Source organism: Festucalex cinctus, chromosome 9, assembly GCF_051991245.1.
Source record: "Festucalex cinctus isolate MCC-2025b chromosome 9, RoL_Fcin_1.0, whole genome shotgun sequence".
In the NCBI taxonomy this organism is placed as follows: domain Eukaryota; kingdom Metazoa; phylum Chordata; class Actinopteri; order Syngnathiformes; family Syngnathidae; genus Festucalex; species Festucalex cinctus.
The window spans coordinates 26,842,096-26,858,778 of NC_135419.1; the positions used below are offsets into that span (position 1 = coordinate 26,842,096).

General features: G+C 40.0%; 1 protein-coding gene and 1 long non-coding RNA gene across 10 annotated transcripts in view; one reads left to right on the forward strand and one right to left on the reverse strand.

Moving 5' to 3' along the window:
- The window catches only part of uvssa (UV-stimulated scaffold protein A), a 320,621-nt gene that overhangs the window by 69,332 nt on the left and 234,606 nt on the right, over window positions 1–16,683 (forward strand). For 7 of the 8 annotated variants that reach the window (XM_077532508.1, XM_077532506.1, XM_077532505.1 and 4 more), the window contains one exon: window positions 3,575–3,751. The exons of the other annotated variant lie outside the window; for it this stretch is intronic. In XM_077532508.1, the coding sequence (XP_077388634.1) occupies window positions 3,575–3,751 (177 nt within the window). The remainder of the gene's footprint in view (window positions 1–3,574; window positions 3,752–16,683) is intronic. 8 annotated transcript variants of the gene reach the window in all.
- LOC144026204 (uncharacterized) lies at window positions 6,860–10,030 on the reverse strand. Of its 2 annotated transcripts, XR_013285078.1 has the most exons (4): window positions 9,907–10,030; window positions 8,391–8,446; window positions 8,159–8,242; window positions 6,860–7,426 (listed from the first exon to the last, which is right to left on the reverse strand). It is a non-coding gene; the product is annotated as an uncharacterized LOC144026204 (long non-coding RNA). The 2 variants fall into 2 exon arrangements; XR_013285077.1 differs by lacking the exon at window positions 9,907–10,030 and having other exon boundaries at window positions 8,391–8,762.

Below are 16,683 nucleotides of genomic sequence, written 5' to 3' on the forward strand. Positions count from 1 at the left end.
AAAAGGACGCTGATTTTTGCAGGTCTTAACAACCACCAAAACCCGTTGAGCTTGACACACACTGGCAAAAAAAAATATTCTACATGTAAACGTTTATTATGCCATTTTCAAAGAATTTTTGCTTCCAATATGCCAGTACCCCAACGTGCAAGGACCCCAACGTGGCCCGGGCTGCGAGGGCCCTTTATAGCTGCTCGCAGCTCTAGTTATTATTATTATTCTTTATTCTCCGCAAACGATCGCGATTTTGGGTACCTAAACATTCACGAAAACTCACCAAACTTTGCACACTCCTCAGGCCCGGCGAAAAATTTGATATTATGAAGTCGTCATAACAACGCGACTCTAAAGCGCCCCCTAGCGTAGAAAAATAAAAACCAAGCCCGGCACGTTTGAGCTAGAGCAACGAAAATTGGCAGGCACGTGTAGCACCCCGAGACGCACAAAAAAAAGTCTATTGGGACCATGTAGCTAAAATGTACAGGAAGTGAGCTATGAATTTTTTAATTTTTTTATGTCCAATTTTGGCCTATTTTGGCACATTCACTGTGGTCATGCTTTTTCCCCCTTTGCAAACATTTTTCATCCAATTGACTTCAAACTTGGCATTTATCATCTCAAGACCTGAGAGAACAATTGGGCAAAAAATCTTGCCTTTTCGAAATACTATATGACGGGGGCGGGGCATCAAATTTTGCCTTTAAAATTTCATTTGTCCAGAAAGAGCAAATGCTTAATAACTCCCATGTTCAAGCTCCAAAAAATCTCAAACTTCTCAGGCAACGTAATAGTCACGGCCTGAAAACATCTATATGATAAAATTCAGTTATACATATAGCGCCACCTAGTGGTAACAATAAATGTCATACTTTACATTTTTAGCTACTGTGCTGAGCTCGTTGAAGGAATCCATTTGATGAGAGTCCAGCCCTAAAGACATCTACGAACTTATATTTCATCTTACTGATAGCGCCACCGAGTGGCATTTATTTTCTTACGAATTTTCTCTTCTACGTTTTTCTCCAAACACGTTAACTGGACCTACCTCATATTTGCTCAGATGAGGGTTTCGGCCTTCACGATGTCACAACACGAAGTTTGTGAGTTTTCGCGAACTGCTGTGGGCGTGGCTAAGCGCTGTTCGCCAAGAAAACAACGCCAGTTTTGAGGGTCTAAACATGCACAGAAACTCATGAAACTTGGCACACACATCTGGCCTGGTAAAATGAGCAATATTTTATTGTTGATTGTGCTATTTTTTACAAAAATGACTCAATAGCGCCCCCTAGAAATTTTTAACTAAGCAGCCCCGCTTGTACGTTTAAGCAAGATCTTTGGACATTCTTCGGTGTATGAGGGAGCCCAAGACCTACAAAAAAAGTCCCTTGGACCTATATGCTAAAATGAACAAGAAGTGAGCTACGAATTTTTGAATGTCCCATTTTTGACGATTTTTGCACATTTACAGGGGGCATACTTTTGCCCACTTCTCCTACACGTTTCATCCAACTGAGTTAAGACTTGACCTGGACCATGTCAAGAACTGAGCCAACGAAAGGGGGAAAAATCGTGACTTTTCGAAATACTATATGATGAGGGCGGGGCATCAAAATTTGTGTTTCGCACTGAAAAAGGATATGCTTAATAACTCCCCGGTACTTGCTCCAAAAAATCCCAAACTTGACATGTATGTTTATAGTCAAGGCCTGAAGCTATCTCTATGACAACATTCAGTTATATATGCAGCGCCACCTAGCCCTTGAGGCATGAAAAAAAAAATACCCCACTTACGGTATTTTTACAAAAATTGTAAACACGTTTCGCAATGAAAAAGGATATGCTTGATAACTCCCCGGTACATGCTGCAAAAAATCCCAAACTTGACATGTATGTTTATCGTCAAGGCCTGAAGGTATCTCTATGACAACATTCAGTTATATATGCAGCGCCACCTAGCCCTTGAGGCAGAAAAAAAAATTGTACACTCATTCTCAGTGTTATAACTAAGTCATTTATGAATATTCTTTTACTTTCCACTACTCAAGATGTTCACTGGTATCAGACCGATCCAAACATATGTACTTTTTTTATTTAGTTTCATTTTTTTTTATCGCCTCTATGGACAATAAAAGCAACATTTTGCAATGAGTATGAGAGATGATGGGTATATGTACTTTTGCAAAAAATACCAATCAGGTCAACTCATTCCCTAAAAAAAAAAAAAAAAAGACGCTGATTTTTGCAGATCTTAACAATCACCAAAACCCATTGAGCTTGACACACACATCACACCTGGCAAAAAAAAATCACGTTAAGGTTTATCATGCCATGTTCAAAGAAATTTTGCTCCTAATGTGCCAGTACCCCAATGTGCGAGTACCCCAACGTGCAAGTACCCCAAAGTGGCCCGGGCTGCGAGGGCCCTTTATGGCTGCTCGCAGCTCTAGTTAGTCTTGCTATTAGAATAATACTGCTATTATTTGTCCATAAGGGCATTAAAAATAAATAAATAAATAAATAAAACTATATATATGTATAGATGGGTCTGGTGCCACTGAACATTTTGAGTGGTTGAAATTGAAAAAATATTCATAAATAACTTGGTTATGAGACTTCAAAGGAAAAGTCATTTTTGGACAAAATCACAAGAATTTAGTTCTATTAAGAAATCTGCCATTGTGTAAAAACTGGGCATGCAAAAAAAATCTTTTTTCATGACTTATAATCTTATTCAACCCTCTAACTATGTCATATGAAATATTCAAATTAGACTTTTATTTTCTGCATATGTACCGCACAGTTATTCTTGCTATTAGAATAATAGTTGCTCAAGGGACCGGGGGCTTCTGGAATTGTCAGAGAGGATTGAGAAGGGACTACAAAAAATAAAGTGGCAAGCGGATGCTAGCATAAAACAGAATGTGAATGCTTCTTTTTTTGCAAACAATAACATTATAAAGTGCATTTAATGTTTTAAGTTACATAAATATCACTAGATATGACTAAATTACGGCCTCTCAATCATGGTCTCACTGTTATTGCCCACGTGAGCGTTGAAGTTCCCCAGCAGAACGAGGGAGTCCCCAGAGGGAGCACTCTCCAGCACACCCTCCAAGGACTCCAAAACCAACCAAGGAACCATTTTCAAGTTAGTGAGTTATTAGCATAGCTTTTGGTTAGATTATTTTGTATCATTTGTCGTAGTATAGAAATTATTTAGATCGTAGTTTTCACTGCTGCTGTCAATCACAGCCAAACCAAGCCGAACCCTCTCCCCATTCGCAACCCAACGGTCATACGGGTAACATCCTTTGAGCGCCGATTTCAAATCTTAGAGGTGAGGTGTGGAACAATAGTCTGATTTCGTTGAGTTATGCTTTAAATTAAGACAAATTGGAGCAAGAATCAAACAAAAATTACATTTCCTCTCCATCAAATGCATATAACAAATAAAAGACCATCAATAATTGAGAGCCTCATTCAACAGTGCCTTTCAATGACAATTAAATTGATTCACTCGTGTCTTTATGTTGACTTTGTCTTAATTCATTTACCTATCCTTCCTCTCTGGCAGGAGCTCTTGGAGTTGACAGTAGAGACCAACTTTGAGCGGCCCCTTCCCGCTCCTCAACCAGTAGCCAGGAAACTTCGGTCACTTGCCGTCCAGACTATTCAGTCCTGGCAATCCTCTTATGGGTCAGCATACAAGAAGTTGGAGCTGGGCTATCAATTCCTCAAACAATTTAAAAAGGTGAGCAACATGAGGTATCTTCTTCTCATTGCACCAGTGACGATTACTCAAAGACTGCAAGGTCAGCTCAACTTCCCCTAAATGCCCCCTCCCTCTGAAAAAAAAAGAAAATGATGAAATATGTACTGCTGTGTGTACAACTGCGAGAATACCTTAATCTTTTGTTCAGAATTAGCTACTTATCACAAGTAACTGGCCTGACTTCCTTCCCATTCATCCCTGCGGTGCCGTGGCACTTTTGTTTACACAGTCGGACTCTACGTCGTACAGTGGGTTGTTCCACTACGCGAAATGCGGACGGTCATTGGATAAATGCTGAGCTTTTTCCCACCTATCAGACGCACAGCGTCTCTGGTGCTTTAACTCTTTGACTGTCAAACGTTATCCAAAAAAACCCCAACGGTGCCAGATGATTTGGAGCATTTGCACTCATCTTTCAAAGCAAACAGAATATTGCGCGATATGACGACATAAATATGGTGGATACCATATGAAAGATTGGATTCAATGCTTTCATGAAAAAAAAAAAAAAGTACGTTTCTACCTTATTCCGTTCTTTAGTAATCACCATTTGATATTAGGTCATTTGAGTGACATAAGCGAAAATGCAAAAATATTAAGAGAAAAATAAGCTTTTTGTGAAAAGATACATTTTATTGCACAACAGTGACTTTGACACTAATATTTTTTGTTTAGTGACAAGGCAGCGCTGCACAAGAAGTTGCACTGCCCATAGAGAAAAAAAACAAAAAACGTAATAAACTAAAGTTTTTGGCGGGCTTCGTTCGGATTTTATAATACGTCATTAAACATTTTTGGCGGTTAAAGAATTAAGGAACAAAGGCCAGACTTTCGGCTACTGCGTTGTGATTGGATGATCTGTTTGAGGCGTCAATAATGAGCGTCCCCTCGTTTGAATGACCAGCAGCTGTCACCACATTGCACATAATTGATAATAAGTAGTACAAGACTACTAATGGTAGTATGTACGGTGGATGACTCGCAGTACTGAGGACGCAAGATAGAGTCCGGGCTTCGGCCTTCCTGGGTGGAGTTTACATGTTTTTCCCGTGCCTGCGTGGGTCTTCTACGGGTACTCCGGTCTCCTTCCACATTTCAAAGACATGCATGGCAGGTTTTTTCCTCAATATATTTATTGAGTTTTCCACAATTTTTATAGACCCTTTTATGGCCTACGTCACCATGACGTCACAGTGTTTACTGGAGGCAAAAACAACCACTGGAGGCAACGAAGTGCAGCTAGAAGTAAACAACGCTGGTTGTCTGTAGAAAACTTCGTCTTGTGTTTTTGGTTGCCAGAACCGTGTACAAACAAAAACTTGACATTCTGCCAGTCAGAGTAATCGCAGACGGCTGTGGTTAAACACGATTAGGCGAAAGGACTGGACTGTCTGAGACTATCAACAACAATGCTCGTGTTTGCAGCGCATACTTCATATCAGGTAAGATTTAACTATCAGCTTCAGCCTGGACAATTATATGGACTAGAATTAGTTGTGATTGAAATGACTTAAGTTAGTCATTATTTGAGGGATTCTTTTTACACTCAATTCAGTGTATTGTCATTACAACAAGTGCAACGAAACAGTATAATGCAATCCCATTCAGTGCAAAGAAAGAAAATACAGGGGTTTCAAACAATAATAAAAAAAAGAAAATGCACTGACTTACAAAAAGTCCGTGTTTACATGCTACATGCGCGAATGCTAACCGCTAGCTAACCAAACGTTAGCTGTATGTTTCAGTTTTGTCGAGGTGAAAGCCCCCACAATGGTTCCGATAACTTCTTGTCAAATTTTTGTAGGAGAGGTACATGCCTCGTATATCCACGTCTTCTGTCCCTGTAGTTGACATGGCAACACTTGCGACTGCACGACATAAAAGTCCTCGCTCAAGTTGTTATATTCAAAATTTTGAACATGTCCATTCAAGACATAGTTAGTTGTGGACATGTAATGATTTATAGGCCTTCAGTTTTATTTAGTATAAATGCTCGGTTTTTCTATAAGGTAGATTTAAATGTCCGGCCATTGCACGGTGGGTAGTCCCGTTAAATCATCTATCCAGTGCGTGTGTGCGGACGGGTCAGTAATATCGGCCCATCAGTCAGAGTTAACTTTTTAAAGTAACATTCACGGTCGTGGGGAGTCAGTTTACTCACATATTCACTCAAATGGCCGTTTTCCGTGTCCTTTCCGACGTGAACTTTCTGTGAAAATATGCTGACCGGTGTTAGAACCACACGCCGCTGAGGTGTTTTTGCCTCCAGCTAAGCCCCGCCCTTTAATTTGCGTCACATTGTTTACAAACTTTGAAGGGGTCTATACAAACAAAACATTCAAAAGTATCATCATACATTGTACCAATTCGTCATATACAAAGCATACTAATTAACACAATAACTAAAACAAAAAAAGAAACAAAAAAAACAGCTCAGAGAGATACAAACTTGCAATCTTCAGGGAGTGGTACAATATTCACATGTCTAGAACAAAACAGTCCAAAAGTCAAAGTCAAGAGGTACCTTGTACAATCGATCATAAGTATTCGGGCCCAATATAAGTCGAAAATGGTTGCCTTACATTATTGGATTGGACTACTTTGTGATGTAGAATGCCATCCATCCATCCATTTTCTTGACCACTTAGTCCTCACAGAGGTCGCTGGCGCCCATCTCAGCTGACTCTGGCAGTAGGCGGGGGACACCCTGGACTGGTGTGATGTAGAATGTTCGCCAGATATTCCAAAGGAATCAATTTCAATACTAGAGCTGCGAGCAGCTATAAAGGGCCCTCGCAACCCGGGCCACGTTGGGGTATATGCAAGTCGGGGGACTAGCACGTTGGGGTACTGTTAAATAGACAAGGACCATGGAAAATAGAAATGCATTTGCCGTGCCTTGTGTGTAAAAAGGTGCAGTAAAAGGCCAAAAATGATGCACAATTCCCAAAATAAATTCAAAAGTGTGGACTTTCTGATGTGTGTGCAAAGTTTCATGAAAAGTCGCTCGTTTGATATTCAAAACCAGCATCTGTTTATTTGAAAACATTGCATGGCACAGAGATGGTGTGTGATCAAATAAAAAGCTTTTTGATGACTCTTAATGTGGTGTCGCTGTGCAACACATATGTATTCATGACATAGTGAAGTATTGTGACAGTTTTGTAGGGTCCAGCAAACAGTAAATGTGTGACAGTTATTCAAGAAAAAATGTAGCTTTGAAGCAGGCTAACCAATGACATCATCTAAAGGGGAAAAAAGCACATGAGCAAGCATAGGTATAAGTAGAGGAGAAAAAGAGATGAAAGAAGTGCGAGAGATGGAACAGGAGAGGAATGCAGCTGTTTATGTATAGCTGTTGTAACAGGACAGATTAAATAACACTTTAACCTGGGGTTAACAGCGCCCTAGGACAGATAAACTCTTTAGTGTAAAAGTTTTCTGGGACAGATGAATCCCTTGGGGTCAAAGAGTTTGGGTTAGCACATAGTCTGTCTTAGGATAATGTAACCTCCATGGATGAATTAGTCCTAGGACGCTTTGACCTGCGGGCTAAAACTTCAGGGGGGTTAACCTGTCCTGTTATATTGTGATCATCGTCTTCGTGCATGTCCTCAGTGGCTTCTTCTGTCTGTGTGGCAGCATTTGATACATCTGTAGAACAAAAAAGAATGAAGAATCATGTTAGATCTATGAAGTTTGGTTGTCTTAGGTGTAGTTTACAGAACAGTCGTGTGCATATTTTTAGCATGGTAGTGTCTTAATACAAATGCATATTATGTAATGCACTGTATATGGATATTACAGACGTAATATTTGACGGTGATCTTATATTCATAGTTTTTGCCCGTTAATAAATAATATAGCTAGTAAGTAATAAGACACGCAAAAATGGTATAGTTGAATCCTCTGGGTCAAAAAGCAATGTTTTAGGATTGTGTGATGAAATGAAGAATAAAAGTAAGGATACGACAGGTACATAAATGGTTATATATACACACGGACATATATATTTATACAGTATAACAGTGCCGCATGTATTGGTTTTAAGGAAAGAGTTGAAAAGCAGTGTTCAGAAAAAAGCATAAGACGCACAAAGTACCATTTCACTACATGTAATAAGTTGTCAAGTAGACATGTGAATTAAGTGGTTAAGATAGTGGCTACTGTGCAAGTAAGCTTCAATTGTCTCTAAAAGGTTAGCATATGTGTTCTACATGATATCAATGGCTAGACGTGCTCGTGGAGAAACATTACAAACAGAAAAACACACTAAAGGTGCCTTTAACAAACCTGTTAATAAATGAGAACTTAATACATATATGTATGGCATACTGTATATAATTGAGAAAGTTGTCCTGTTTAGTTTATGTATTGTATACTTACGGAAAAAAGTTGGCAATCTTTGCGTATGGAGATGATTAGAGGGTCTTTATCAAAAGAGAATTTGCTTGTTGATTTGTGCATGTTCTGTAGAAAAGCAAAGGAGTAGAAATAAATACAGTATCATACTTCATAAACATACAAGAAATTTGTAGCTGTATTAACCATTGTTGGTATTTGAAGTGATAATTTAGGAATAGAAGTGTAGTGATTGCAGAATTTATAGAGTGCTTACCTTGTATGACTTTGTAGATGGAAATGTCTTTTGTTGAAAGAGCTCTTTGTTGTCTACTATATATGCAAGGACAAGCATAAGTAGGTGTGGTTATGAAGTACTTGACCATTGAAATAAAGCAGTGGTATCAAATGTATGGACCGTGGTTTGGCTCAGGCCTGCAAAGGGGTTTAATGTGGCACAAGAGATAATCTTGTAAGGTACAAAAAATAATAATAATATAATAGGTATGCCTCTGAGTTTTCACAAATCTAGGTCAAGTCAAGTCATCTTTAGTTATTTTGCGCTTGAATCATCCAATCGGAAATGCTCCATAAAAAATGTATAGAGGGTGCGATTTATTGCAAATTGCACAAGAAATCTCTAAAAATTCATGTTAATGACAAGTCTGATGTGTGTGCAAAGTTTCACGAGTTTTCACACATGTATAGATAAAAAAAAACAAAGCAGCACTTTACTTGGCAACCAATGCATCGCTATAGCAGCAGCGTGCGACAAAATAAAAAACTTTCGATAAATTTGCATCTTAAACATCTTAAGATGAAACACACCAAGTTTGAACACGGTCGGATGAATTTTGTAGGAGGAGTTAAAATATGACCCCTAAAAAAGGCCACAAAAAAAGTCTACAAATCCCATCATAAATCAAAATGGCGGACTTCCTGTTTGGTTTAGCACATGGTTCCAAGAGACTTTTTTGTACATCGTGGGCTCTTATGTATGCCTCTAAATTATCATAGCGCTAGGTGAAACGTACAACCGGGAATGCTTCGTTAAAGAGGAGTTTTTTAGCTCAAAATGTGATGCCCGGCCCCTACGGGACTTCCTGTTGGGTTTAGCACATGGCACCAAGAGACTTTTTTGTACATCGTGGGCTGTTACATTTGTCTCCAAATTTTCGTAGCTCTAGCTGCTTCGTACAACTGGGAATGCTTCATTAAGAAGTAATTTTTTCCTTTGCAAACTGTGCATGCCACGGCAACAGCGTGCGACAAAATAAAAAGCTTTCAATAACTTTTCATCTTCAACATCTTAAGATGAATCACACCAAGTTTGGAGATGATCGGATAAACTCTGTAGGAGGAGTTCGTTAAAATAAGACCCCTATGAAATGGCCCAAAAAATGGCAACACGTTCCAAAGTAAATCAAAATGGCGGACTTCCTGTTCGGTTTAGCATATGGTTCAAAAAGAGTTTTTTGTACCTTGAGGGCTGTTACATATGTCTTCAAATATTGGTAACTCTAGGTGAAATGTACAGCCGGGAATGCTTCATTAAGTTAGAATTTTGAAACACAAAATTTGATGCCTCGCCTCTGGCGGACTTCCTGTTAGGTTTAGCATATGGCACCAACAGGCTTTTTTGTAGATCATAGTCTGTTACATATGTGTACCAATTTTCGTAGCTCTAGATTAAACGTACCACCGGCAATGCTTCGTTAAGTAAGAATTTTGAAACTGTAAATTTGATGCCCCGCCACCGTCATATAGTATGTCAAAAACTTTAGATTTTTTACCATGATGTTGTCCCAGGTGTTGAGATGGTACAGCCCAAGTTTGAAGTCAATCGGGTTAACCGTGTAGGAGAAGCGGGCAAAAGTATGACCCCTGTAAATGTGCAAAAATGGGCCAAAATTGGACATTCAAATACTCATACCTCACTTCCTGTCTATTTTAGGGTACACATATCAAAGAGGTTTTTGTTCATCTGGATGTGCTACAGGTGCCACACAATTTTCGTAGCCATAGGACAATCGTAGCGGGACAGGGATCCGTTAAACCTATGTAGGTGGCGCTACAGAGCCATTTTTCTGTTATCATGTATGGCGACTTTAAAATATCTAATTTTTCGCCAGACCCGATCTGCGTGTAAAGTTTGGTGAGTTTTCGTTCATGTTTAGTGCCTCAAAAATGTGGTTGTTTGCGGAAAAGAATAATAACAAAGAAGAAGAAGAAGAATAACTAGAGCTGCGAGCAGCTATAAAGGGCCCTCGCAACCCGGGCCACGTTGGGGTATTTGCACGTCGGGGTACTGGCATGTTGGGGTACTGTCAAATAGGAAACCATCTAAATTGTAAACGTTTTTGCCATGCTTTGTGTTTGTAAAGGTTCATGGAAAGGCCAAAAATGATGCACAATTAACAAAATAAAATCAAAATGGATTGGCACATGGCTATATAGAATACTTTTTGAATATATTCGGCATGCCTGCCAATATTCACACATCTAGCTGAATCATATAAACGGAAAGACTTCATAAAAATGTCTAAAGGGCGCTATTGAGCCATTTATTACAATTGCACAACAAATATCTAAATAAAATATTCATGTTCCAGACAGGTCTGGTGTGTGTGCAAAGTTTTGTGTGTTTTCGCCCATATTTAGACTCTCAAAGAAGCATTTTTCTTCACAAACAATGCATGGCTAGAGCAAAGGCGTGTGACAAAATAAAAAAATTCAATAACTTTTCATCTTAAATATCTTAAGATAAAACACGCCAAAGAATGAAGACGATCTGATAAGTTCTGTTGAAAATATGACCCCTATAAAAGGCCCCAAAAAATGGCTACAAATACCAAAGTAAATCCAAATGGCAGACTTCCTGTTTGATTCAGCATATGGCTTTAGAAACCTTTTTGTAAGTCTTAGGCTGATAGGTATCCCAATTTTTACAAATCTAGCTGAATCATAAAATACAAAACATTTGCAAAAGCTTCATAAAAATGTCTAGAGGGCGCTATTGAACCATCCATCCATCCATCCATTTTCTTGACCGCTTATTCCTCACAAGGGTCGCGGGGGCTGCTGGCGCCTATCTCAGCGGGCTCTGGGCAGTAGGCGGGGGACACCCTGGACTGGTTGCCAACCAATCGCAGGGCACACAGAGACGAACAACCATCCACACTCACACGCACACCTAGGGACAATTCGGAGCGCCCAATTAACCTGCCATGCATGTCTTTGGAATGTGGGAGGAGACCGGACGCTATTGAACCATGTATTGCAAATTGAATAAGAAATCTCTAAAATATTCATGCTTATGACAAGCCTGATGTGTGTGTAAAGTTTCATGAGTTTTTGCACATGTTTAGACCAAAAAAAAAAAAGCATTATTTTACTTGGCAAACAATGCATCACCATGACAATGGCGTGCGACAAAATAAATAACTTTCGATAACTTTGCATCTTAAACATCTTAAGATGAAGCACACCAAGTTTAAAGACAGTCGGATAAATTTTGTAGGAGGAGTCCGTTAAAATATGACCCCGAAAAAAGGCCACAAAAAATGGCTACAAATCCCAACGTAAATCAAAATGGCGGACTTCCTGTTTGGTTTAGCAGATGGTTCCAAGAGACTTTTTTGTACATCGTGGGCTCTTATGTATGCCTCTAAATTATCATAGCGCTAGGTGAAACGTACAACCGGGAATGCTTCGTTAAAGATTTTTTTAGCTCAAAATGTGATGCCCGGCCCCTACGGGACTTCCTGTTGGGTTTAGCACATGGCACCAAGAGACTTTTTTGTACATCGTGGGCTGTTACATGTGTCTCCAAATTTTCGTAGCTCTAGCTGCTTCGTACAACTGGGAATGCTTCATTAAGAAGGAATTTTTTCCTTTGCAAACTGTGCATGCTACGGCAACAGCGTGCGACGAAATAAAAAGCTTTCAATAACTTTTCATCTTCAACATCTTAAGATGAATCACACAAAGTTTGGAGATGATCGGATAAACTCTGTAGGAGGAGTTCGTTAAAATAAGACCCCTATGAAATGGCCCAAAAAATGGCAACACGTTCCAAAGTAAATCAAAATGGCGGACTTCCTGTTCGGTTTAGCATATGGTTCAAAAAGAGTTTTTTGTACCTTGAGGGCTGTTACATATGTCTTAAAATTTTGGTAACTCTAGGTGAAATGTACAGCCGGGAATGCTTCATTAAGTAAGAATTTTGAAACACAAAATTTGATGCCTCGCCTCTGGCGGACTTCCTGTTAGGTTTAGCATATGGCACCAACAGGCTTTTTTGTAGATCATAGTCTGTTACATATGTGTACCAATTTTCGTAGCTCTAGATTAAACGTACCACCGGCAATGCTACGTTAAGTAAGAATTTTGAAACTGTAAATTTGATGCCCCGCCACCGTCATATAGTATGTCAAAAACTTTAGATTTTTTACCATGATGTTGTCCCAGGTGTTGAGATGGTACAGCCCAAGTTTGAAGTCAATCGGGTTAACCGTGTAGGAGAAGCGGGCAAAAGTATGACCCCTGTAAATGTGCAAAAATGGGCCAAAATTGGACATTCAAATACTCATACCTCACTTCCTGTCTATTTTAGGGTACACATATCAAAGAGGTTTTTGTTCATCTGGATGTGCTACAGGTGCCACACAATTTTCGTAGCCATAGGACAATCGTAGCGGGACAGGGATCCGTTTAACCTATGTAGGTGGCGCTACAGAGCCATTTTTCTGTTATCATGTATGGCGACTTTAAAATATCAAATTTTTCGCCAGACCCGATCTGCGTGTAAAGTTTGGTGAGTTTTCGTTCATGTTTAGTGCCTCAAAAATGTGGTTGTTTGCGGAAAAGAATAATAACAAAGAAAAAGAAGAAGAAGAAGAAGAAGAAGAATAATAAGAATTCCTTCAGGAACAATAGGGACCTCGCAGCGGTCGCTGCTCGGGCCCTAATAATAAGAATTCCTTCAGGAACAATAGGGACCTCGCAGCGGTCGCTGCTCGGGCCCTAATTACATTACACCAACCAGTAACAGAAGGGCTCTTCTCATTAATCCACTGTAACAATATATTCTTTCTCGCAGCAAAAGTAAGAATGTTATACAACTTTTTATTGGCTGCCGTAAATAAACGTTTGCTTGGGAGACCCAGGATCAAACAAACTGGATCCATTTCCAAATCTACCTCAAAAATCTTTTCCATTTCACCCAATATATCAGACCAATGTTTCCTTATTTTATAACAAGACGAAAGGCAATGAATTAAGGTACCTATTTCTGGTGTCTGTTTGGAGATATATGTACCCTATGTAATATTTTAACTTGGATTTCTTTCATTTGAGTACAACTTGAATTTTTTTTCACATATTTCCAAATGTCTTCCCATGTCTCTTCGTGCACATTTACTGATAATTCCTTCTCCCAAATACTTCTGAATCCATCTGTATTACCAGAATATGTGCCGCAAATCACATCATAAAACACACTTATCGACACCTTCTCTGGGGATTGAAGCTAGTTTCTCAATGGGTGAAACCTCAGGGTTATCAACAAGTGTTGTATTTAAGGATGTCCCAATCACGTTTTTTGGCCCCCGAGTCCGAGTCATTTTATTTGGAAACGATACCGATACAGAGTCCCGATCCGATACTTATGATGTTCATTAGGAAATAAATAAATAAATAAATAAATAAATACTGTAATGAGAAACAAAGAAAAAATCCACTTTTTCCCTTTTTATTTTTTACATTTAACTCTTAAACGGAGCTCCTGTTCAAGTAATAAATGAGATTCTTCAAAGGGGGATAGCACTTCAGCGATCTTCTTCATCAGCTCCCACTGGTGGGCTGTCAGTGATGCTGCGAGAGTACGCTCAGATGCAAAAACACAAAGTGCCCCTTTTTGCTCCAGTAGACTCTGCAGCATGTACAGACTACTGTTCCATCTCGTCTGCACACCAGAAGAAAACGAGACTCGTTTTATTATTGTGCTAATAAGAGCAATACTATGGAAATAAATACATAACATAGGGCATCAAATACTGTTATCTCACCTGGACGTCGTGCTGTAGGCGCTTGACTCCCATATTTAGGTCCATCTGGATGTCTTCAAGTTTAGAGTGTTTAAAATGTCCGACAATCTTCCTGGCATTGGCCAGTGTCTCCGTCACACTACGCTGGGAAAGAAGGCCCTCAAGCACGCAAAGCTGAAAAGTAGGAGCGACACAGCCCACACTTCGTACTTCCATATCCCTCATGGCTTTCTTCATATTAGCAGCGTTGTCACGCAAAATTACATGGACCCGTTGCTTGTCAATTCCCCAATTGTTAAACATCATTTCTACCGACTGTTGGTTGCACTCTACAGTGTGAGATCCACGAAATTCCTGGGCATGCAGAGGGGCACGGTGTAGAACAAAACCAGAGGCGATCCATTGTGCAGTGAAGCAGCCCAATTCACACTGACTGCGGAACGGACGTGGTGCCAGGATAGAACGCATTCAAGTCTACGTGTCAATTCACACCAGCTTCGGTGCGGTGCGTCTGCTTTGCGGAACGACTGCAGCAATGCGGAAGGTTTCCGCAAGCGTTCTATTTCTTCCGGACGGCGCATGCGGATTTTCACGAAACTGAAGAAATTACACGAGCCGGACAGCAAATCGAGCGTCTCGAATTAAGGTAAATCCGGTATATTTCACAATAAAATTCTTTTTTTGGGGGGAGGGAAGCTAGCTAGCTGCATAGCATGACATCAGTCGGACATTTAAGACAAAAAATGAGCTCAGAATAAATTAAACACGACAAAATGACACTATTTAAACACAAATCATATATACCCATGGTAGAACAGCCATGGTAGAAGTTCCAGAAATAATGTCCAAAAAGCATATCGATGTGACAACAGACAAGCGTGGCTATTGTTTACAAATAAGACTCTAATACACTGTTGTTATTGGGTGAACTCAACTCTCCAGCTTGAATCCCACGTGATCTTGGAGCAGATTCGGTGTGTGACAACAGGCAAGCGTGGCTATTATTTACAAATAGGACTCTATATACACGGTTGTTATTGGGTGAACTCAACTTGCCAGCGTGAACCCCACGTGATCTCGTGGTTTGTCGGGAGCAGGGTGTCCGGGCTCTCCCTTAGAGATAGGGTGAGAAGCTCAGTCATCCGGGAGGGACTCAGAGTCGAGCCGCTGCTCCTCCGCGTTGAGGCTGAGGTGGCTCGGGCATCTGGTTCGGATGCCTCCTGGACGCCTCCCTGGGGAGGTGTTCCGGGCATGCCCCACTGGCGGGAGGCCCCGGGGACGACCCAGGACACGCTGGAGAGACTATCTCTCTCGGCTGGCCTGGGAATGCCTTGGGATCCTGCCGGCGGAGCTGGTTGAAGTGGCTGGGGAGAGAGAGGTCTGGGTTTCCCTCCTAAAACTGTTCCCGACCTCGGATACCAGTCAGCAACCATGTGATCGAGGCCAATTTCCGATCACGTGATCGGATCGGGACATCCCTAGTGGTTTCCTTTGTAATATAGTGCCTAATTTGTAACAAAGGAAAACGCTCATGCTTGGGGAGCTGATAAGTTTTCATCAGTTTTTCAAATAACATTAAAATGTTATTTGAAAAAAGATCTCCCAGCTTCATCAGTCTCTTGTCATACCATTGTTTATACGACAAGTCTGACACACCAGGCAGAAAATCAGGGTTGTTAAATATATTCATAAATACAGACGTCAATTTGACGGGTAGCTCGCCAAGCCTTCAGCACATTTAGCGAGATTGGATTGGAGCACGTTGTCAACTTCCGCTTACCCGCAGGACTTAAATCGGGAAATATGTCCTGATCGACTCTCCAATTAAAGGGTTAGAAATTCCCCTTTTTCCTCACCAGCTCTAAGGCGTCAGCGTGAGGAGACGGGAATTAGATAAGCCGATACATCAAAGTGGATTCACCTAGGTTTGTTCACTGTCTTCTTATCATGAGGCCAATCCGTTTCCATCCACCTATCAATCCTGAGTGAGTAACCACACACACAGAGCCCAGGAATGATAATCTGAACACCTCACTTAAATTGGCAGCTCCACTTTTCTAAGTTGTTTGCATTTGTTATTGACCTAGTCATTTAATAATCCTTGTTAGAATCATACGGATTTGTTACCTATCAAGCTGGAGTATTTGACTTTATTAATACAGATGGAGACACTCATTAGATGTTATTCGAGTGCACTTACCTTTTCCCAAACGTCCGTTACTGTTGTCCTCCTCGAAGAGGGGAAAAATTAATATTAATGCGGACTTATAAAATGTCCAAAAAAAATACAATAAAATCAAAGACAAATAATAAGGACTTATAAAACGTCCAAAAATCAAATCAAATCAAAGACAAATAATAAGGACTTATAAAACGTCCAAAAATAAAAATAAAATCAAAGACAAATAATAAGGTCTTATAAAACGACCTCGGACTTATAAAATGTCCAACAAAAAAATAAAATAAAAATTAAAAAGAAACAAATAAAATAATTAATTCACAACTAGTTTTTCAATCATTTTA